Below are 22,938 nucleotides of genomic sequence, written 5' to 3' on the forward strand. Positions count from 1 at the left end.
GTCTGTGATCTCCAAATTTCAAAAATCATACAGTTCTAATAACATCAGCATTTCCAAACTGCCACTGACCCTTTTTCTTGTGAAATTGGACCAGTTCCCAGAATCCATTGGAAACCAGCCAAGCCTTGTTAAGCTGGAGGAAATCAGAGCGAATATCTTGTTGAGCACTGTGTGCTACTAGGTGGTGTTTTAGTTTGACATTTGCTAGATAAAAAGGTTGGGTATTTTTTTGTTTTCTTTGCTTTTTTCCCTCACAAAGTACATTTTCACTAAAATGTCACCACTAGAGAATCTGATGTTTAAAGAAACGCCTCTCCCAGGAATGGCTCGCCACTAATTCTGGGACCGAACCAGTCATGAGCTAATCCCTATAAACAAGCCATTCATAGCAATACACCTTCACTATCCTTAATCTTTGCCAATTGGATTTGCACATTGCTCGATGCTTGATGTACTATTTCCATTGCATATTTTGCTACTGCAATTTTGTAACTATGACATCCATTTCACAGAGCCCTGGAGATCAGGAATTACAGCAATTACAGTAACAGCACATTGAAGAAATAATTTCGACCAAATCAAATCCATCAAACTAATTATACGCTCAAAAGGGGACGCGGTGCAATCTCTTAACACGAAACACAAAAGCTGCATGCACGTCGTAACAAAATGGACGTCTGTTTTTATTTCACAGCAGATTTTCAGAGGTTCATCAGTAGATAATACCTAAACAGTGCAGGTGTGAGTCAGGGGGACTTTACACAAGCACTTTACTGTCCTGTTTTTAGAAAGAATGCAATAAAATAAGGACAATGAAATGAAATCCGAATGAAATCTACGGAAACCTTTAGCTAAAAGTAGATTATTTCAACAGAAAGTGAACAGATTAATGCGTGAATGATTTTATACACGATGGATTATATAATCAATTATAATTCTTCACAAATTCGGCCTCAGAACTCATTCCTCAATCATTTTCAGAAGCCTATTATAAATAATAATTGTACTATATGTCAATCAGTGATAGTGAAATCTTCTCCAACAGATGTAAAGCATGCCTTCCAAGTTTTTTACAAATTAATGCATCCAGTCATTTATTTGATTTATTATTATTTTTTATCAAATATTCTAAAATATTATTGTATATATTACTTAACCAAGCAGGCATTTTGTTTAAAATAGCTGAGATCACAATTATTATTAATAATCTTCTTCTTCTTCTTTCGGCTTCTCTCTTTAGGTGACGCCACAGCGGATCATCTGTCTCCATACCCCCCTGTCCTCTACATCTGCCTCTTTAACACCAACTACATGCATGTCTTCCCTCACCACATCCATAAACCTCCTCCTTGGTCTTCCTCTTTTCCTCCTTCCTGGTGGCTCCATCCTCAGCATTCTTCTACTGATATACCCCATGTCCCTCCTCTGCACATGTCCAAACCATCTCAATCTCGCCTCCCTCACTTTGTCCCCAAAACGTCCAACATGCGCTGTCCCTCTAATAAACTCATTTCTAATCCTGTCCATCCTCGTCACTCCCAATGAAACTGCGTTAATAAAAAATACTAAGCAACTTAATGGTTTATTAGACTATTGATGTGGAACCATCCCAAGCTGCACAGAGTGGACTCCAAATAAAGAAAACTCCTCCCAGAGGTTGGGTGTCAGGATGAATCTGGGTAGATTTGAAGAAAAGAAAAGGACAGGAACTCTGGTCACTGGTACCTCATCCTATACAATTGTGTTCCTCCAACTTTGTGGGAACAGTTTGTGGTAGAACCACAGATGGCTAGAAAAATATATTGTATTTATAGTGTTTATATATCAAGCAAATAATGAATTATACTGAAATCCTGGTTTAATATACATTAATAATTTCCTCACAAGCATTTTGAATATTTCTGTAATTCAATTACCGTTCTTAGAAATTCACAATCATAACTTTTTATAAAAACTTACACATAAATGAAAGAAAGATTGTGAAATTGAGATTATTTACATGTTTTTGGTCGGAGACTCCATGTCAGAATCTATGCACGCTATTCGTTTGGAAACCGCTAAGATAGATTTGACAAGTGGACAACTGTTAGGAGGAAGATATCACAAGGATCCTCGAGCAACCAGAATTTTACTGGTTGTACTGTGAAAAATTGCCTGGGTTCAAAATATGGTAGTAAGGAGTAGAAATAGAGAAGGGAACAGAAGTTCACATGTCCTTCAGGGAGAGCAGTTGTGTTCTTAGGCTGCTGGTTAATGCCTCGTGATCTGGCTGCAATGAACAGGTTCTATTCCTGCCAAATTGCTTGGATTTACACACACACACACACACACACACACACACACACACACACACTCACAAACACACAGTAGAAGAGGTTGTTGTGTTATTTACTTGTCTGCCTCTCTCTCTCTCTCTCTCTCTCCTTTCTCTCTCCCCTTACTATCCCGTCTACTTGTGCCACCTCTGCCCAGGGTCCGTTCCCCCCACTAAAGGCGACTGTATCATCTTTTACACATAAAGAAACATCCCAAGGCCAGAGACTGACAGTATTTTTACACACAATACGAAGATGCAGTGGTTCAAAATAGAAGATTTGTGTGTGCGCTACGATGTATCAAGACACGAAGCCCATGTTATGAGGAAGACAGCCGATATGAACTTTCTCTGCAAGTGCAAATTAGATTGACCTGCAATGGCAAATACCAGATTGGATTTTTTTTTTTTCCCTCCCAAGGAACAAAACTGTATTTATGTCACTCCGGTCACTCTTTCTGCTTCCAGCCTTTTGGCACATGTTGCCTTCTCGGCGAGAGATAGAGCGTGTTTCAACTCGCAGAGATCGAGGTTGGGTTTTTCTTACCTACCCGCACTTAGTTTTTCTTACCTACCCGCACTTAGTTTTTCTTAGCTACCGTAATGTTCGGACTATTAAACGAACCCAAATTCAATATAATATAATGAATTTGACAAAGATTTTTAGTTTGAACATAAATACGCCGCACCTGTCTATAAGCCGTGTCTACACTGAAACTAATGAACTTTACACAGGCTTTAATGAAAGACAGTGTCTGTTACACGGCTTGTATCTAAACAGTAGCCTACCAAGAAAGTCATTGTTCACTGTCTTCTTCCTTCCTTTCACAACAATTTCTCTCGAGAGTTTTTCTTTTGGCATCGTCGTGCGTTTGATGCCGTGCAGCTCAGAACACAGGTGAAGTGCGTGTTTTCATGCCCGGTTGTTTTCAGCGTGACGAATGATTCGCATTTCCTGTAGACAGTCAGGTCAAACGTCAGAGGAACCTCATCCATATTTATGATGTGGTGCGGCCCGATTCAGTGGGAGCGCATCTGATTTTATATAAAGAGTTTCATTGGTTCACCTGAACCCGTTCAGCAATTTCATTGGTCTAATGTTATGGGGCTCAGTTTTTTTGTCTTGAAAATCCATAAATTAGCCGCTTCATTGTTTAAGCCATGGGGTTCAAAGCGTGGGGAAAAAGTACGGAAAATACGGTAATTACGTTAACCACCACAAAGTGCCAAATTCGTTCCTGGTTATGTTCATTACACTGAGCTGTTACCAGGACAAAGAACTCAATCACAATAATAAATACTCCTTCACTAGCTCGTTGTAAAAGAACTTAATAATCCTGAATCTTTGCGATCTTTCTTTTTCGTTTCTTTTTTTTTTTTGGTCATAATAATGCAAGATGAAATACTGCCAAGCGGTTTTCATTTCTGAAAAGATCACCTGTGAGACAAGAAGTTGCAAGAAAGAAGTTGAGAAGCTCTTGAGCAGTGCAGAAGCTGTTTTCTTTCTCTCTCTCTTTTTTTTTTTTTTATTCGCTCCTTTGTGCGGCAGAACTGACAGCCTGCCAGCACTCTGGAGGAAAAGCTTCAAAGATTTTTAAAAAAGTCCAATCTAACAGGACCACAGCGAATGGCCAGTGTGAGCCTCGGGGAGAGAAGTGAGTCGACTCGGCCGAGCTTTTTAAAGGGCATCGTGCTACAAGTGTAAAAGGAAAATGTAGACGCATGATAAGAAGCTAATCAGGTTTTTTTTTTGAAGGAGTGATGGATGGAAGGCTTATCAAAAATACTATTAATGCAAGCTTTATCCAGGTTCAGCAGTTCGGTACCTGAGCATTAACAAAAAACATATACCCAGGTTTATAAACATTACAATTTAAGAATTTGATCTCTGTTATTCAGATTTATGATTTATTTAATAGATTTCTTTTCTTTGTACAAATTTACATTGGGAGACAATTATGAAGACACTTTCTACTTTCAACACTCCATTCAATTTATATTATAGAGTATAACCATATGCTGTTTGGTACTTCTAATGCCTTAAACACCTTATAAAACTTTATAGTACCTCACTAGTATTTGGAGTTTTATATTATAATTCTTTGCTCCAATATTCATATAATTTTATAGCGTTTCTTTCACAGTAGCAGAAAATCAGCAGTGTATGTTATCTGGGCCATTTCTAGATGATGTGTTGTAAATGTTCATAAAGTTGTTAATAAAAATGTCTTATAATTGTTATTTCTGGCCAGTTGACTTCTTTTTTCAAGCACGCTAGTTAATCATATAGCGTATTTTTAAGTTTTGAACCCCGCGGCTTAAACAACGAAGCGGCTTATTTATGAATTTTTCCTGGGTTTTTCCCGGTTTCACAAACTTCAAGCCAAAAAACTGAACCCCATAACATTAGACCAATAAAATTTCCGAACGGAAATGAAAAAACGCACCTCACCTGTGTTCTGAGCTGCACGGCATCAGGAGAAAAAACTTTTTTTTAAACGCACAACGATGACAAAAGATAAACTCTCCAGAGAAACAGTTGTGAAAGGAAGGAGGAAGACAGTGAACAATGACTTTCTTGGTAGGCTACTGTTTAGATACAAGTCGTTGTAGCGCGTTGAGTCTGGGTGAAGGGAGAGCTCGCTAACTCCAGTTGCAACAGAAATCATATAAGCAGAGACAGGTTTCCAAAACTCGTGCTTTTTTTATTTGTCTTGGCAACAGCGTTACGGGTTAGTTAAAGAAACTTAGAAATGAGCATCAGAAAATAATAAGGACATATTCCTCGGTCTTGCACACATGCAGTAATACCGGAAAAGTGCGGCGCCAGGCTATTCCCAAAATGCCGCTATGCTCCTAAAGGAAGCGCAACACCGTGTAACAGACACTGTCTTTCGTTAAAGCCTGTGTAAAGTTCATTAGTTTTCAGACAACTATCTGAAGGGACAAGCGGCTTATAGACAGGTGCGGCTTATTTATGTTTAAGATAAAATCTTTGTCAAATTCAGTGGGTGCAGCTTATATATGCGTGCGCTTTATAGTCCGGAAATTACGGTGCTATCATTCAAGCAAAGACTTGTTGGTACACAGTTGCAGTAAACGAGTCCACACTGAAATGAACTTATGTGGCATAAAAAGTTAATATTACTGTATTATCACATACTTAATCAATTCATAGTGACATTAACTTTGGCACATGACATGTCCATGAAACAATTTTCTTCCACTGATCACATATTTAACTACAGATATAAACAGTGGCTTTCTCATTGGCATTTCTTTCTCATTCACTTAAAGGTAATAAGACAAAAAATAAATCAGCTGGTTATGTTACTGAAAGAGTGCAACACTTGTCCATTAAAAGACAATGATATTGAAAACTTCATCCATAAATGTCTCTTTGATTACTTCATTAAATGATAAGTTTGAATTTTATTTATTCTTAGTCTAAATTTATAAATTAGATAAATACTGTGAAATTAGCCGATGGCAATTCTATCCATATACGAATAAATATGCCAAAAATGACACTTAAAACAAACCTCTAAACAAAAACGATAAACCCTCCTAGTATAACATATGTAACACGGTTTATGGCTAAAAGCAAAAAAACATGTAGAATTCTGGATTTGTCAAATCTTTCAACATGTATTTTGTTCATGAGAACCGATATTTAGTCCTGAATTGAATAATCCGTCAACACAACTGCATTTCATCAACATTTAAACCAAAATAAATGTACATTTAAAGAGTAATACACAAATATTGTCTTGTATTTTGCACTAAATGCTGCTCACATGCACTTTATGAAGTGTTCCAGTTAGTTATGTGTCGTTTTGTTTGTTTTATTATGTTTGGTTATGTTTTGTCATAAACATAAAACTAAGATTATAAGAAAAAAGTCGTAGCAATATGAGAATAAATTTCAATTACTTTGAGAATAATGTCAAAATTTGCGAGAATGAAGTGAAATGTTTTGAGAAAAATCACAGAATTACGAGAAACATTTGGCTGTTTTACATAAAATAGATGTGGAGGATTTGGGTTTATCCCACTTTAGGTTAGGATTTGGCAATAAGGAAATTGTTTTTAGTGCTTCAGCACAAAGACTCTGCAGCGGTTATTTAGGAAACGTAATTTATTCAGAAGAAAAAAATCAGGCAATCTAAAATGGTGACCAACGGTTGACTCCAAGGATATTGATCGATCAAAGTGCTTTTTGAAGAGAAAATGTTGTTTCTAAAGTCCAATTGTCCGATTAATCGATTACTAAAATAATCATTAGTTGTAGCCCAAACAATGTCAGTCAATAGGAACCGCCATATGATTTGATAACCTCAACTTTCAAATGTGTCAGTCAACATCAATTTTTTCCTTCTGCCATCAGATTATCTTTTTTTTTTCTCAATTCGATTAGAATCTAAATGAGCCAGTAAAGAAAAAAAATACAGAAAAGAAAAAGAAAAAAATCAACAGAAGCAGAAAACAACAGATGGGACCTTTTACTTAGGGGGAAAAAAAAGTCTTATCTGTCAGGAACCTCTGAAAACTCAGTGCAAATTACATAACATACCGTGAAACCTTTCGCAATGAAACAGATCCTTGACTTATTCATCTCAAATAACGAGAAAGGTGGTAAAATGATGAACGTCAGGTTTTTGTGTGAAATATGAGATCGGAGATTTGATTATACTGTAGTGATGGACTGATGTGGAGCTCTGACTGACTAGAAACTCATGAGAGTGATATAATGATCCGGTAATCAATCTCCAGTGAAGATCTGCAGCTGAGACAAAAAAATAAAAATAAAATACAACCCCATTACTGCTAAAATAGTCCAGTGCTGTGCTGTCGAGTATTCTGGCAATACCACAATTATTCTCATCACTCAATTGTTATGATTTCCTTCACGAATGACAGACAAGCAAAACTGACAAAACCATATTTGTTTTTTGTGTTTTTCTTTTTTACAGTATCTTGAACAAAACTCCAGAAAATGCTTGAGATCCTTGTAAGATCATACACTAGTTCAGACGATGTGCACAACACGTATGACCTTGCAAGCAATGACAGCGGCTGCAGTGATATTTGGCCTGGAGAAATGAATTCTCATGAAAAAAGCGCTCCCAGAGTTCTGTTCAAAGGCTGTCATTTGCACAGATGATAAGGAGTGAGCATTATACGAAAAATCTAAATAAGATTCCGAGGTGTCTCGTTTGCTCGAGGGGAACCGTCACTACATGAAAAAAAGAAAAAAAAAACTTAGATTGCTTGATGGATCCGAAAATCAACTTACATGCCTGGTTTGCGGTTTAATTGGGCACAATATTTGACATTCTGACATTTTAATTATGCTCATTTTTTTCTCTCCATTAGAAATGATGGAATAATTTACCCTTTAAATCGAAAGCAGGAAAAGAAGTAAGCATGAAGAGGAGAGATACAAAAAATAACGTGCAATGCCATTTCTTACATATTTGCATGTATATGAAAGCATCAGAGAAGAAAGAAGAAAGTGCTTGTGCAGAGTTTTTGTTAAAACACAGGACGTTGTTCAAGCAGTGACCTTGTGTGCTGAACATCTTTTGAAGTGATTTTACAGCAAACGACTTATGAGATGTGTGACAAAAAGCTCTGCAAACAACCTGCAAGATTGTTCTGTTCTATCTAGAAATCATATCTACGCCTAGACATGAATTGCAGCCCTGTATTACAAACCAAGGAAATAAGATCTGTTACCTTGGAAAGGTCACCCACTTCCAGGTAAAAGCAGATCACGAAGACGTTCCAGGTGACCCAGAGCACCAGCCAGACTGCATACTGGGGAAAGAACCGAAGCACAAACACTCTCAAATCAACGTACTGGACAAAAGAAATGACATACAAGCAAAGTTGGAATAATTATCTTTGATTCACAAATATATAACATGTTTATACTATCTGTATATACACAGGGCAGTGTGAACAGTACATAATATTGTATAATATTGTAAAACACACATTTTATATTTATATATATATATATACACACACACACACACAAAATTTATATTTTTATACAAATATTTTTTATAATAATACATAATATATTTTTTTAATAATTTTTAATATTTATTTATAGAAACACCATGTGCCATTATAAAGTGTTATTATTTATTTTTTACAAAAATATCTGTAAATAAATGTGCACATTATGATTTAGTATCTTGTAGAACCACCTTTTAGCAGCAATGATATGAATTAATGGCATTCTCTATCTATCTATCTATCTATCTATCTATCTATCTATCTATCTATCTATCTATCTATCTATCTATCTATCTATCTATCTATCCATCTATCCATCCATCCATCCATCCATCCATCCATCCATCCATCTATCTATCTATCTATCTATCTATCTATCTATCTATCTATCTATCTATCTATCTATCTATCTATCTATCTATCTATCTATCCATCTATCTATCTACTATTACTGGTAGCAGAAATTGAATTCATTATCATATAAACAATGTCTCAGTGTACTACTCATCTACTGTGCTATTGTTCTAACTGTACTGTATTGTGCTATTTGCTAAAATGTTTGCAGATGTGTACAGTACTTTAAGTGTACATTCCGCTTTGTTCCCAGAGAAACACCTTGTCCTTTGTCTACATTCTCCGCCGGATGTATACGGTTGAAATGACAATATAAGCCACTTGACCTGACTTCAAAACACAAAACCCCGGAAGAAAAAATAATGCGCCTGACATAGCGCTTAGAAAGTCACATGATCATAATGAACCAGGCTGAACTTGTGCTAGGAACTTTTTCCCCCCTCAATATGATAACTTCTGTTAATTGTTGTGTCTTTTCTGTCTTCTGAGTTAAGTCACTGGTGTAAAAGTGATTTTAGATTGATCCTGGTTAAATAAAGTTTATAGAGGAATTCACTGGAATATTAAGAAAACCCCGTGGAAGTGTTGCTTTTCTCACACATTCTTTTAAATATTATCTACAGTTTATTGCATTTTTGAAAACTCAGGTCTCTGGGTCGTCTGATACAAAGTTAAATGCGCTTCCTGGAATTAATTTGTACAGAAGAAACGGCGCGGGACCTCTGTTACCGCAGGATATAAAGGAATTTTTTTACCACCATGTCAATTCGAATAGGATACACTAGATTGCCTGGGGTTATTTTTACAATTTCGTTCGGAGAAGGTGAAATGTGGCATAATCGTGACAAAAGCGAGCGTTCGGTAAACAAACGACTGGCATAGCGCACTCAGCCGTGACTAAAGTCCCAGAGATGTTCTGCTAATAACTACATCACCTCACTTCCTTATGTAAAAGGAATCCCGTCCGAATAGGGCTTAAGATCAAACCTGGACCGCGAGAGAAATAAATATTTATACACAGAAGTGATTTAACGGTAGAGTACGACGCTCAATGCGTAATTAATTCTGTCATCCGTGTACCCCAAGGCGTCCTCGAACAGATCCGAGATCGGCTTTTGCCCGCTGAAGCCGAGAAGCCGTGTAGGAGTGTGTGTAGGAGTGTTTTCAGCACACGTGTTCTCTACTGTGTGTGTTGAAGCTTTCAAAACATCATGATACAAAGCAGGAACAATGAGTCAAATATGAGCAAGAAAAAGAAAAAAAAACTCAGGCTGTTAAACACTTTGTATGTCCTTCAGAAGGAAATGAGAATCATGGGAAATAAATTGCTATTGAAATAGTAGCAGACGTAACTCGACGTGACTCGTATCAGTGACAGAGTTAGGCCGTACCTGCTCTTTAGATCGAATCGTACGTAGCTGATGTGACTGAAATGAAAAAGAAGTAGACGGAAATGGAAAATCAATTCATGTTACCTGCGAGGAACCGAGCCAAAAATCTACGTCTGTTACAGCACACAGAGCAAGAAAAGATGAGCGTTGTTCTCTAAACTGGCTCACGTTCCAAGTGTTTATTTATTTCTCCTCCAATTCAGTTGTTGTATAAAAACTTCAGAAGGAACGAGCCAATCTAACTCAATGAAAAAACGACCTTAAGAGAATTGAAGCCCGCGCCGTGCTTCTTTCCGTCAACAAAGCGCCGTAAACAGCTAATCAATCCTAGCAAGCCTTGAGAACATGACTAAGATGGATGCTGTGCAGCTTTATAGTGCCATAATGTGCCATACTAAACCAGGATTTTTGTTGACAATGGCCTTGGAAAGGTCTCAGGTGCAGAAAAGATTTTTCTCATTTACACATCGCACTGGGGGTCTGCAAAACCAAGGCTGGAGGGTGTGACATGACTCCATATCCACAGCTAGCAACAATTAATATCCTGAAGCTGCAGCTTCCACACAGGGCCATATGATAAAAAAGCCTCCCACAGATCTTACGATGAGAGAAAAACTGAACCGCACCATTGACTCCAATTAGAACAGCTTGATGTGTCATGTTCACTTGAAAGGGTTTGGGATGGAGAAGGTCCTGAGGTTCTGGAAGTTGTTTCATGCAGTCTATTTGTATTTCACTTTCGATGGTATAAAAAAAGGGTGCAGACTGAACAACAAATTATTTTTTATCAGTTTCAAATGTGAGTTGCTGTCAGGACTGAGAAACTTCATGCTATGATAATCGCCTCAGCCAAGTATTTGTGCATACTGAATAATAACAACGTTGCATATTGTTGCACACATTTATTCTGTATGAAAAGTTTGAGTTGTGTTTTTATTTGTACTTTTTCTTTTAAACCTGTGCTCTGATCCCTTCTTCCTGACAAGCTGAGATATGCAATATTTATTCATTTATCTGTTCATTTGTTTATTCATTCGTTCATCCACCAATTCGTACATTTTTTCGCTTGTTTGTACGTTCATTCATTCATTTCCTCATTCCTTCCTTCCTTCATTCTTGCATTTCTACCTTCATTCATTTATTCCTTCCTTCCTTTTCTCGCCCATTCATTCCTTTAACGATTCCTTAATTTCTTTCTTCATTCTTTCCTTCCTTTATTTATTCATTTTCCTCCTTCCTTCATTTCTTCTTTTCTTCAGCCACCCATTTCATCTTTCATTCCTTCTCTTTTTCAGTCCGTCCTTCATTCAATCATTCCCTCCTTCCTTGCTTTATCCATTCATTCCTTCAATCCTTTATTCCTTCTTTCCTTCTCTTCTTTCTTTATTCCTTCTTTCATACCATCCTTTCTTCCTTCATCCTGTCCTTTGTTCCTTCATCCCGTCCTTTGTTCCTTCACCCCTTCCTTCCTTTATCCTTTTCTTCCTTCCATCCATTTATTCCTTTCTTCCTTCCTTCCTTTCTTCCTTCCTTCCTTCCACGTTGTTCCTTCACCTGCTTATAGCGTTGCAATGGGTTTTCATCCAATTATTTATCTCTGCCTATAAAAGAGTGAGTTCTCCTGTAGTCCTGCTTTCTCAAATCTTCAGGAGACTCTGCTGAAATAGATCTTTTCCCCACCACTAGCTTTCTTTCTAACACCATTCCTCTCACCATCTAACATCACTAACTAGCAGCTATAACTCAGAGAAACATCTTGTGATCTTGACATCTTGTACTTGTGAATGGGACTGGAGTATCTTCACCACCAATAGTTTAATAACTGCTTGCTGTACAGATGGACTTTATCTCAGAACTCAATGCTAATCATAGAATATTTTACTCTACAGCATCCTAAACTTTTACAATCAGAGACCTTTTGAAATGTCTACAAAAGACCCAATAATGCATGGCCTCTTAGGTCTTCCATATATTACAGTAGACAGAAAAAGAGAGAAGCAACGTCTCAGCGATATTGGCTACAGCGTGATGTGACACCGATTCCCATACCCAATAACAGCAAAACTAATTCAGATTTCTTTTATCTTTCTTCTTACCAGTTAGGATGTAAGATAAAAAAGAGCAGCTTTTGCTTCTGAAGCTGGAGGCCAAAAAAGAAATCTGCTTTATATTGGTAAGCTGACAGAGCCTGAGTGTGATAACCTTGTCCTTCAGAACATCGATATCTTGCAGTAGTGCACAGGTCGGGAAAAAAAAAGTCTTGGATTTTAAATGACCGTTAGACCTCATTTTGCTGACATGCTGTCATAACAAGAGGCTTATTTTCAGCCAGACATCACACATCACATATTATCAGGAGTCTCATCCTGTTAAAAATGAATGATTGTCCTCAGTGGTATGGCATCGGATACGGTCATCATCTCACCGTATCTTCATGGCTGAGCACAGATATGTGGGACTCGCTAATATAAACAGAGGCACAGTAGAGCTTGTTTTCAGGCAAGATAAGCTCTGAGAGTACAGAGTTGAATGTCTAATATCTACTTTTAAAAAGAATTGATTCTTCTCGCTCAGGGTTCTCTGGTTGTCCCTCTTGGCACAACTACAATGTTTTCCCAAAGTGTTTCCTTTTTAGAAAGGATAAAAACACTTATTTATTCCATAAACCTTAAAGGAACACTAATTTGTAAAAACACGAGGTCCAAAAAGTTTGAAAGTAATAAATCATTTTACCCAAATGAGATTCAACCCAGATATAGATATAGATATAGATAGTAGAGAGAGAGAGAGAGAGAGAAAGAGAGAGAGAAAGAGCCTTTAGATGAAGGTAATAATAATGTTTAAGCATTTAACAGTGTTTAAAGCAATTTTTTTATATATAGAAAAAAACATATTATAATATATATATATATATGTCTATATAAATGCCCAAACTCACCCCAGTGACGTATCGCGGCCTGAACTGCACTGTCCCAAACAGGCCCAGAATCACTGTGATGATGTGGATAAAGTTTATGAGGATCGGTGCCCATTGGTAACCAAGAAAGTCGAATATTTGTCGTTCCAAAATGCTAATCTGTAAAAGAAATAGATAAAATCACATATAAGACCAGATTGCTAACCAACCTGCAAGAAACAGGAAACACAATAAAAAAATCCTATATCAACAAGTCAATTCAATGGTGTCATGCTTTCACGGGAACCTGTAGTGGCAGTCATGTTTTATTCGTTTGATGTTGTGCTGCTCATGAGCTGCTGACAGTGAATTTTTCATTTTGTGCTAGAAAAAAAAAACATTTAAAATTTATACTAAATGTGAAATTTGTCAGTTCTGCATTGTCAGTTCCGTCCATAATAACCCGTAATATTTTACATCATAGTCTATCACTATTGCCTCCTCCACTTCTCTTACAGCTTCCTGTCCTTGGTAGCTCATTTTGTCTGTAAAAATAAATGTAATAAGTATAAAAAAGTGCTGATTCAGTTCAGTGCACCATTCTCCTGCAAATCAGACCTTTTTAAGAAGAGGGTTTTCTATAGTTATAGACACAGTGAGAGAACTCTTTACTCCACACTCTCAAGCAGAACTATGGGGTTACGCTTGTTCTCCCGCCATAGCTTTTTATTTTATGCGATGTTTTCTTAGAAAAAAAAATTTGTTTTCTTAGAAAAAAAAATTTGGCATAGTAAATGACATTAAAAAAAATTAAGAAAAAATATGTGTCAAAACACCGAAACTGAATATGGTAAGCTTATAAAACGGACACATCGAATATTTTAAAACAAATGACTTATTTATTACATAGATCCCAATTAAACCAACTTTTTTTGCCCTTGTATTTTCTACCTCATGCCTACACTTGCATCTTACAGAAAACAATTATTTCGTTTGTTCCATCAAAAAGTGCATGTGCATTCTTCAGTTTCTGTTAATAGACACGATAAAAATCAAACCATATTCATCCTACAGAGAAAATGTTTTGGCCTTTGTTTTGACATTGAGCCCAGGTCAATGACATGTCTATTTATAAGTAGCAACCAGAACACGAGGGTTAATTGCGGCTGAAATGAGGGACTCTCTATCGAACTGCAGGAGCACTGATAGCTTGCAAATTAAAAGCGACAAGGCCGGCCTCCTGGTTCAACAAGCAATGGAACTTCAGAGGCAATGAGAAGAAAAATGTCAAGTCTTATTCCCAATGAGCTGTACCCAATGCCAGTGGGAATAGCATAGCTAATGCTAATGCCTTCTGAGACCCCGCTCGTGTTATAAAGCCTGCATTCTCTTTAAACACAACTGGACAACTGAGTACCAATGCAGATGTGAGGAGGTGACTTTTTAGTGTCTACATCGAAAAAACTATTTGAACAGACTTTTTGAAAGAAAGTTTATTTATATTTACACAGTGAGCGATTCGTATGTATTATGGACTCTACTCTGACCAGTGTAGCACTGAAGTCACTGCCTGTGTGCCTGGAGGTTTTTAAGAAGTATGTGCTACTCGTCTAACAACAAATAAGTCTGGGAACTTAAAAAACATGGGCACAAGCAGCCCAGAATCACTGTGATGATGTGGATAAAGTTTATGAGGATTGTTGCCCATTGGTAACCAAGAAAGTTGAATATTTGTTGTTCCAAAATGCTAATCTGTAACAGAAATAGATAAGATCACATATAAAACCAGATTGCTAACCAACCTGGGTTGAAAAAACATGGGCACAAGCAGCCTACTGATATACTATATGAAAAATAGTATTGGGACACCTGACTTTTCCAGCCAAACTGTTATCACACAATTGTATATGGTTGTGGAAGCATTACATTTTCCCTTCACTTGAACTAGAAGACCTAAACCTGTTCCAGCATAACGATGCCCCTGTGCTCAATGAAGCTCCATGAGGATATGCTTTACATGGGTTGGAGTGGAAGATCTTGAGTGGCCTGCTTTAGAGATTCATCAACCCTATTAAACACCTTAGGGATGAATTGGAACGCTGACTGCACCCCAGGTCTCCTCACCTTACCAACATCATTACCTCACTTTAATAACATCCTTCTTGACAAATCTTGACACTTTAAAATCTAGTGGAGCATATTCCCAGAAAAGTGGAGGATATTATAACAGCTAATAGGGGACTAAATGATGAATTGGATAATCAGAAAGTCTTACACAAACATTTGTCCATCAAATGTATATGCACAACTTTTTCTCAAAACAAATGTGCCGCTCATAATGGGGCAAAACATAATTTCATTTACATTAGGTGAAATTGGTTTAATCATACCAAATAAAAATAATACATAATAGGCTAGTTTTCTTTTCAATAGCTGTTAAACCTCTATATCCTTCTTACTTTTGTAGTTGCTGCTGAGTTGCCAAACAACTACAAAAGCCCCCAAATCTCAAAATTGTCTTAAATGTACAAGCGACTAATTATCTTGAGAATGTCCGGATATTAAACATAGGAACTTCATGTCATAGTGTTGGATAATGTTTAACATGAGCATGTGTTAAAGAAAAAAGCTGCGAGTTGGCTTCGGTGTCAAACACATTGTGTGAGTCACGTTAAGGTGACTTAGTGAGAGAAAAAACAAGTGTGCAGATAATCTTGACATAACTGGGCATGACTTCATGCCACAGATTCATCATCAGGCTGTACTATAGCTTCTGTTCACACTTATGCTTGAGTCAGAGTGGTCCTCCAGGATGAAACTTTCCTAGCATGGTGGTAGAAAATCGCATCGGGTAAAGGGCTGCACAAAAAGTAGTCTCCCCAAAGACATTTAAAACCTACCTAGCTAAAAAAAAAACTAATCATATTTGGGCAGGTTGTTGGGAAACTATGTGAATAAAGTGAACCAGACTAATCAGTTCAGTTTGTAAACAGGCTCCTGTGCCAACACCAACACCGGGAACACAACATTTCTCCTGCTTCTAACACCAACTTGTAGGACAAAATGTTCACTTTATGCCTTATATATCCCATTAATCAACAGATGCCATGATGGAGAGATAATCAGTATATTTTTCACTTACTGGTCATACTGTTATAATGTTATGCCTGTGTGTATATATATATATATATATATATATATATATATATATATATATATATATATATATATATATATATAGATTGATAGGGATTTATACATAGTATATATATTTTTTTATAAAATGTGCAAGTATGAGGTAATGAGTAGAGACCAGCTCAGTGCAAATGACACATTGTGCAAATATAGACATGTATTGTGCAGAGAAATGAGGCAAAAAAATGTCCAGTTACCATCAGGCGTCTATACAGAGATCACATAGTGCCTGAAAAAAGCAAAATGTGCAGAGGCGCAAGTAGAAAATTAGGTATAAGGCAATTAGCATGAAAGTGCAAATGATAGTTATGCAATCACCATTAATAATTTACAGTACATATTTATTTATTTTAGACTGCAAATGTATAGTTTAATAAAGTAAATCTACAGTTCAGAAATGTTACAGTGAAATGAACAGGACCTTGATTAAATGCTGCTAGTGAGACTGATATGAATGATGCTGAACAAAGTCAGAATTGATGTTTTAATTCAGACATAGAATCATTTAAAATAAGTGTCACGTTACAGCACAACTCAAACCCTCTTCCCAGGTAACTGCATGGCTTTCAAACATGGTCAGCACACTTCACAGCTCTCTCATTCACCATTATACTGATTGATTGACTCATGCACAGGATAAAGCGACAGTGTTTCATTCACCACATTGTGAAGTATATGTTCAGTAGCATGATAGGCTCTGTTGTTATCAAGCCTTTCATGTTGTGTTTGCCTCAGTCATTTTGATTCTTGCTTGCTGTAGTGTGTCCCGTTTACCAAAAGCCTGACCCTTGCCTGTATTTGGGTTTTAAACTTGATTCTTGTTTCAGATACTTTACAGATACTGTTTTTTCATTAAACGGCCCAAACTTGCAAATGCATACATCTTCATTATATAACAATTTGGCAGTAATGTTATTCTGAGAATAACAGATCTAAGAAGATCATTGGAGTCTCTCTCTCTCTTCTATCGCATCCACGCATCCACGCTGCACACACACACACACACACACACACACACACACACACACACACACAGCATTCGGGCATCACATCCACATAGTGTAACAGTTTTTTCCCTCGAGAGATCAGGTTCCTCAACACAGAAGTGAACTGAACTCACATACACACTCACTCAACTGTGTGCTACTGAACTGCTACAATCCTAAACTCTAACACACTCAATAATCATCTTACAACTCAATGTCTACACATCCATGTCTTCAGCACCACCCATTTTATATTATAACTATACTAAATCTGTTTAAAATGCTGTTTCGCACAACTATTTGTGTCTGCAGTTACAAGTATACTTGTTTACAGTTTCGTTTTTGCACATTGTAATGTATAACACATCAAACAGTCTTGTCGGCACTATTTTTTATGTTTTGCGTATCTGTCCTACACTGTCTTGTATTGTCGGTTTGCACTAGGATGCACACAATGCACTTAATATGGCTCAGACGACTTTCTTTAGTCCTTTGCTCTGTGTTCTGTATATAGCTCTACTGTATGCTGTGTGATGCAGCTCTATATTGTTTTAGGGAGCTTCAGGATTCGGGAGAAACCTTGTCTTATTTCACTGTGTACTGCATCAGCTGTATATGGCTGAAATGACAATAAAAGCTTCTTGACTTGACTTCTTTCATAAAAAGATTTAACTAGAAATACAGAGGAACATTAGATATGGGGTTTACTGCAGGATAATAAACGAAATCTTTAATTTCCAATTTTTTTTTCTATAAAAAAAACAAACGTATTTCCTATGCTATCATATGTAGCTATGAAACCACACCAAACAGGCTAGAAGTGCACACCTCTATTGCTAGATTCATTATTATAATTAAGGCTATGCAACTTTTCTCCTCAACTCGGCACAATTTACTGTTCACCAAGCTGTAAAAACATAAAAAGATGCTTTCTTCAATCAGACATCTATTACTAGCTAGTGAGCATAACAGAGTTAATCAGATAAAACCCTTCTGTCTAGGGTTCAGCGCTGACCAGCTGGTGACCACCCCCTGGGGACTCGTCTCCCGTTGTCTTTTCCAAACCAGGAGCCTCTACTGGTGTACATCTGGCAAGCAAGTGTATTCTGCACACACTCCCTGCATCATCCATCATAATAAACACGGCTCTGCTGACATGGAACACCGCTGGCACGCCTCACATGGGCAAAGTTATTAAGAAGGATATGGCTAATTAAGACATTTTCACACTCGTGCAGTCTAGGTGGGCACGTTTTGTGTTTTGGTGCAAATTCTCTTTCCACTTCTCTCCGCAGTGTCCTCTCTTTGTGTACTACGCTGTAATGTTTCGCCCGAGACTTGGAGCACTCGATGACACGGAGGACATCTTCGGCGCTGGAGTTGGGTTTTTTCGCCGTAATTGCAGAGCCCTTTTTTGTCGTTTTGTTTTTTCGCACACCTGAATCCGGTGCGTTCTCTCCAGTTGCTTTGGCACCTCTCCATGCTGCCTCACTAATCATTTCATAAAGCAGACGGCTTAAAAGATGGCTGATGTTTTACCATCTGTTCCCTTAACAGCTTCAACAGAAATCAACTCAGGAAATAATGCCGGGAAATCTTGACGCTCAAGCTCTTCATGACACTATGGAAACCTTTATTAGGGCGTGAAGGTGCATTGGGCAAAGTGTTCGGAGGTGAAAGCAAAACAACAGCAAAACTTTTCACCTATTTAAAGAAATTTAAATAGGTGATCTTTCAGTTCCCTGATGGTCTAGTGGTTAGGATGCGGCGCTCTCACCACTGCGGCCCGGGTTCGATCCCCGGTCAGGGAACCAACCCCAGCCATTAGGGTTGCACAAGCCGTAGTGCCGGTCCCAAGCCCGGATAAATGGGAGGGTTGCATTAGGAAGGGCATCCAGCGTAAAAACATGTGCCAAATCAAACATGCGGATGGTCCGCTGTGGCGACCCCTAATGTGAGAAGCCGAAAGAAAGTTCAGTTTAAATAGTTGATCTTTATTATAGTCTAATAATTAAAAAAATCTATATAAAAAAGGTTTTTTATGGCTTCACTACAGCTTACAGTATAGAAACATTTGCTCACAATGTATTAAATTGGATCATTTAAAATGTTTATGCATTATCCAATCTATGCATATTTTATGAGTATTATGTCTATCATGCTGCATTACACAATTTGTCCAATCACTCTAAGAGTACTTTAGATATAGGAATAATAGAGCATCAGAGATCGTACAAACAGTACTAAGTAGAAGTACAGATCATGTTTTAAAAAACTCTGGTAAAAGTTAAAGTACTGACTATACTTTTTCATTCAAGTTAAAGTAAAGTAGTTTGGGATCTGACTTGTACTTAAGTAAAAAGTAGTCATTACTACTACCTGTTTTAGTGTCATGCTGGTAACTGGACCTCACATCATATTTATATATTAATACAAAAGAATTTCAAATTTTGTTACCTAATACATTTATCCACCATATAGAACACAAGCAAGGAAGAGATGATGATGATCAGGTGATCAGGAAGGTGTTTGTTCTCAGTCATGTTTCTATCGATGACTCCCTCTGTCTCATCAACGGTAGCCTCATACTTCTTCTTGCTCTCTGCCTGCTCATTGTGAGCTTCGTTAACTAGTCTATTTCTGTGGTGTGTGAGAACCAGGAAATGATACACCAGTGGTAGATTGACAAGAAATCGGTTGATGGGCCGAAAACGGTATCAAATATTGATAGTCACCAAATAGTTCAAAACTAAAGTAAAGAGTCTGGTTTAAAAATGTAAGAAGTAGAAAGTACAGATATTTGTGCAGAAAGATTTAATGAGTGAAAATTAAAAGTTGTTAGAAAAATCAATTGTGAAGTACTGATACCAGAAAAATCTACTTAAGTACAGCAACGAAATATTTTTACCTCATTACTTCCTCTCTCTGTACAGTACAGCATTAATCGCACACAACCATTGAGAAATTATTGCTCATTATTAACCAATGAACGCCACTAATTCCTGTACTTTTATACATTTTTTGGAGTATGTTATGAGAGCTGAACTGACAGTAAAAGCTTTTCCCAGACAGCCAGACTTGCTGGTAGAATCCACAAAGAAGGTAAAGCATTGAGAAATTTCAGTGCATCGGAAGGCAAAGGGTGAACATACTTGAAGGTCTTTTTTGGATAGACTGGCACTGAGTGCTCTGGGTGAAGACAGGACGTCCCATTATCGCTAATACGGCCCCCGAGGCCCGGTTCATCCCGCTTTTGTGTGACGCATTCACACATTGTGACAGCTTCATCAGATAATACTCAAGCAATTAGATGCAACAATATGGCTGGGAACAGCAGCTGTGACAGTTTTGACTTGAAAATAATGGAAATAATGATAAGTAATATATTCCTCAAAGTATCTACTTCAAGATTTTCTCCAAGAAATGCTCTTTATGTGTTTGTCAAGCAGTTTGGTCTGGATATGAAAACTGCTGTATGGACATAGCATGATTTTATCATTGCTGTACTGTGTCTGTGTGTATGTTACTTATATTACTTAGATCTAAGTATATGACTTTGAGAAATGTTAATAATATGTTAATAATGGTTTACTTTTGGCAGTAAAAGGCAAAACACATCATAAACTAGTGAGTCCAGAAGTGGCTCTCAGACTTATATAAATCACACGGTGGTTGGTTTCTAATCTAGATTACTTGGCCCTTAACTTGATTCTAATAAAAGCAGACCTAGATTTTTTTTCGTGTGTGTGAATCAGACTACACATTTCATGCATATGAACATTTAGTTTTATTCATGTATGTTTATCAGGGAGTGTTGTGAGGCAAAAGCACACATTGTTAATGGAAATCTGAGACCACACCAAAAATCTGGATTCGTTTCCACCTTATACTGGAAAACGGTACTGAAATTGTGGAAAACATGGGGTGTTTGATATCTTGATTTTTCAAGACTCATTTTTACAGTTTTAAACAATATACAATATATGGACAAAGGTTTGTGGACACCTGATCATAAGATTTCTATGGGTTTTTTTTTTTATCCAAAACCACATTTTCTGTTAGCCTCTAATCTTCTGGGAAGATGTTCCACTAGATTTTGGAGTGCGCTTGTGGAGATTTGTTAGTAAAGTCAGGTACTGAGGTACATGAGGTGAGGAGGCCTGGGGTCCAGTCAGCGTTCAAATTTATCCCAAATGTGTCCAAAGGTCAGAGATCTATAGCAGGCCACTCAAGATCCGCCAGACTGTGTGTTCATGGAGCTGGCTTTGTGCACAGAGGCACTGTCACACTATTCCCAGGTAACTGCATGGCTTTCAAACATGGTCAGCAAACTTTACAGCTCTCTCATTCAACATTATACTGATTGATTCACTTACGCACAGGATAAAGTGACAGTGTTTAGCTTTGGGTCTTCAGGTTCAAATGATAGGAAAGATTTAAAGGCATCGCATGTGAAGACATAATTTATAATTTTTTGCCTCCAGCTTTGCGGTGATAGTTTGAGGAGGTACCACATAAGGCTGGAAAAGTCAGGTGACCCGATACATTTGTCCATACAATGTACTGTATGTTCTGCAATATATTGTAGTGTTTCAAGGACACCATTTATTAGATTTTTTTGGTCTGATTTCTTTCAAGTTTTATTCCTTTTATTAAACCATATGTTCAAATAACACTCCGATTTATCATGTTTTACACAAACAATTCAGTTTGAGGTAGAAAAAGGAAAAAAAGTGAAATTTATAGTAAAAATTTTGTATTGTTTAAAAAAATGCAGAAAAGAAAGATTTTCAGTCAGATTATTGTCCCCACTGTATGATCATAAAGAAATTACATTTCAAAGGAGACGTGCAGATTATTCTGGATTATCCATGAGTTTCAATCAGATATAGGTTTTGATCATTTTTCAGAAGATTGAGAGATTATAGAACAAATTGTCACCTTTATTTTTGGAAACCATGCACTTTCTTATTATGGTGTCTTACCAAAAATATGGTTTCTTTTGTGTATATGGTTGTGTGTTTATTCAATAGAATAATGACTGACAAGCATCATATAGATGTCTCAATCTCTTACTGGTAATGAATCAAAAGAAAAGGTAATTAATTCACTACCATTAAACTACAGAGACAACTAATTACATTTTCATTTTTTAGATGCTGAACTAAAATGTCCTTAATGAAATGAAACCTGGAAATGCAGTACATGCTAACAAGGGCTGATTTCAGTAAAGTGCACACTCCAGCATCCAGTCTCTGATTGAGATGTTTTTTTTTTTTTATCTTTCTTTCCCTCGTTCTCTCTCTTGCTTTGTATGTATTCTGGTGTGTGGGGACAAGGGCTCATTCTAATCAGTGAGACAAAAGCCAATCAATCAGGCATGGCAGGCTGGATAGAGAGTACACTCCATGCTGAATTGAAACAAGAGTAAGGAAGCTTTAGTGTACATAGCATATGGTAGGAGCAACAGCGAGAACACTAATCAGGATGATCCATCAATAATCCTGAACACCTTCTAAAAAAAGCATCATCCTAAACATACTACAGGAATCAGTAGCGGAATCAGACCTGTGTAATGATGAGTAGAAATTTATATTATAGTGACGGACAAATAAGTAGAACAGTCACAGTTTTTTGGGGGATTTTTTTTACAGCCCACAGATACAACCAAACACAGTACGACTAACAGTAACACAAAATACTAGAATTTATGTACAGTCCTGGGTACAACAATTAAATAAAATAGGCCAAGCTCAAAATGGCAGAAAATGTAGT

The 22,938-nt window shown here is 37.1% G+C and overlaps 1 protein-coding gene across 2 annotated transcripts in view; it reads right to left on the bottom strand.

Annotated features, from left to right (window-relative positions):
• Nucleotides 1-22,938, bottom strand: part of nkain2 (sodium/potassium transporting ATPase interacting 2) — a 223,100-nt gene that overhangs the window by 128,258 nt on the left and 71,904 nt on the right. For both annotated transcript variants that reach the window (XR_006924097.1, XM_046836919.1), the window contains exons 2-3: nucleotides 13,025-13,162; nucleotides 8,054-8,134 (exon numbers count right to left, since the gene is read on the bottom strand). Coding sequence is in view for 1 of the 2 variants with exons in the window: in XM_046836919.1 (XP_046692875.1) it covers nucleotides 8,054-8,134; nucleotides 13,025-13,162 (219 nt within the window). In the remaining variant the exon portion in view is untranslated. The remainder of the gene's footprint in view (nucleotides 1-8,053; nucleotides 8,135-13,024; nucleotides 13,163-22,938) is intronic.

The sequence above is a fragment of the Silurus meridionalis genome, chromosome 23 (genome assembly GCF_014805685.1).
Source record: "Silurus meridionalis isolate SWU-2019-XX chromosome 23, ASM1480568v1, whole genome shotgun sequence".
Taxonomy (NCBI): Eukaryota; Metazoa; Chordata; class Actinopteri; order Siluriformes; family Siluridae; genus Silurus; species Silurus meridionalis.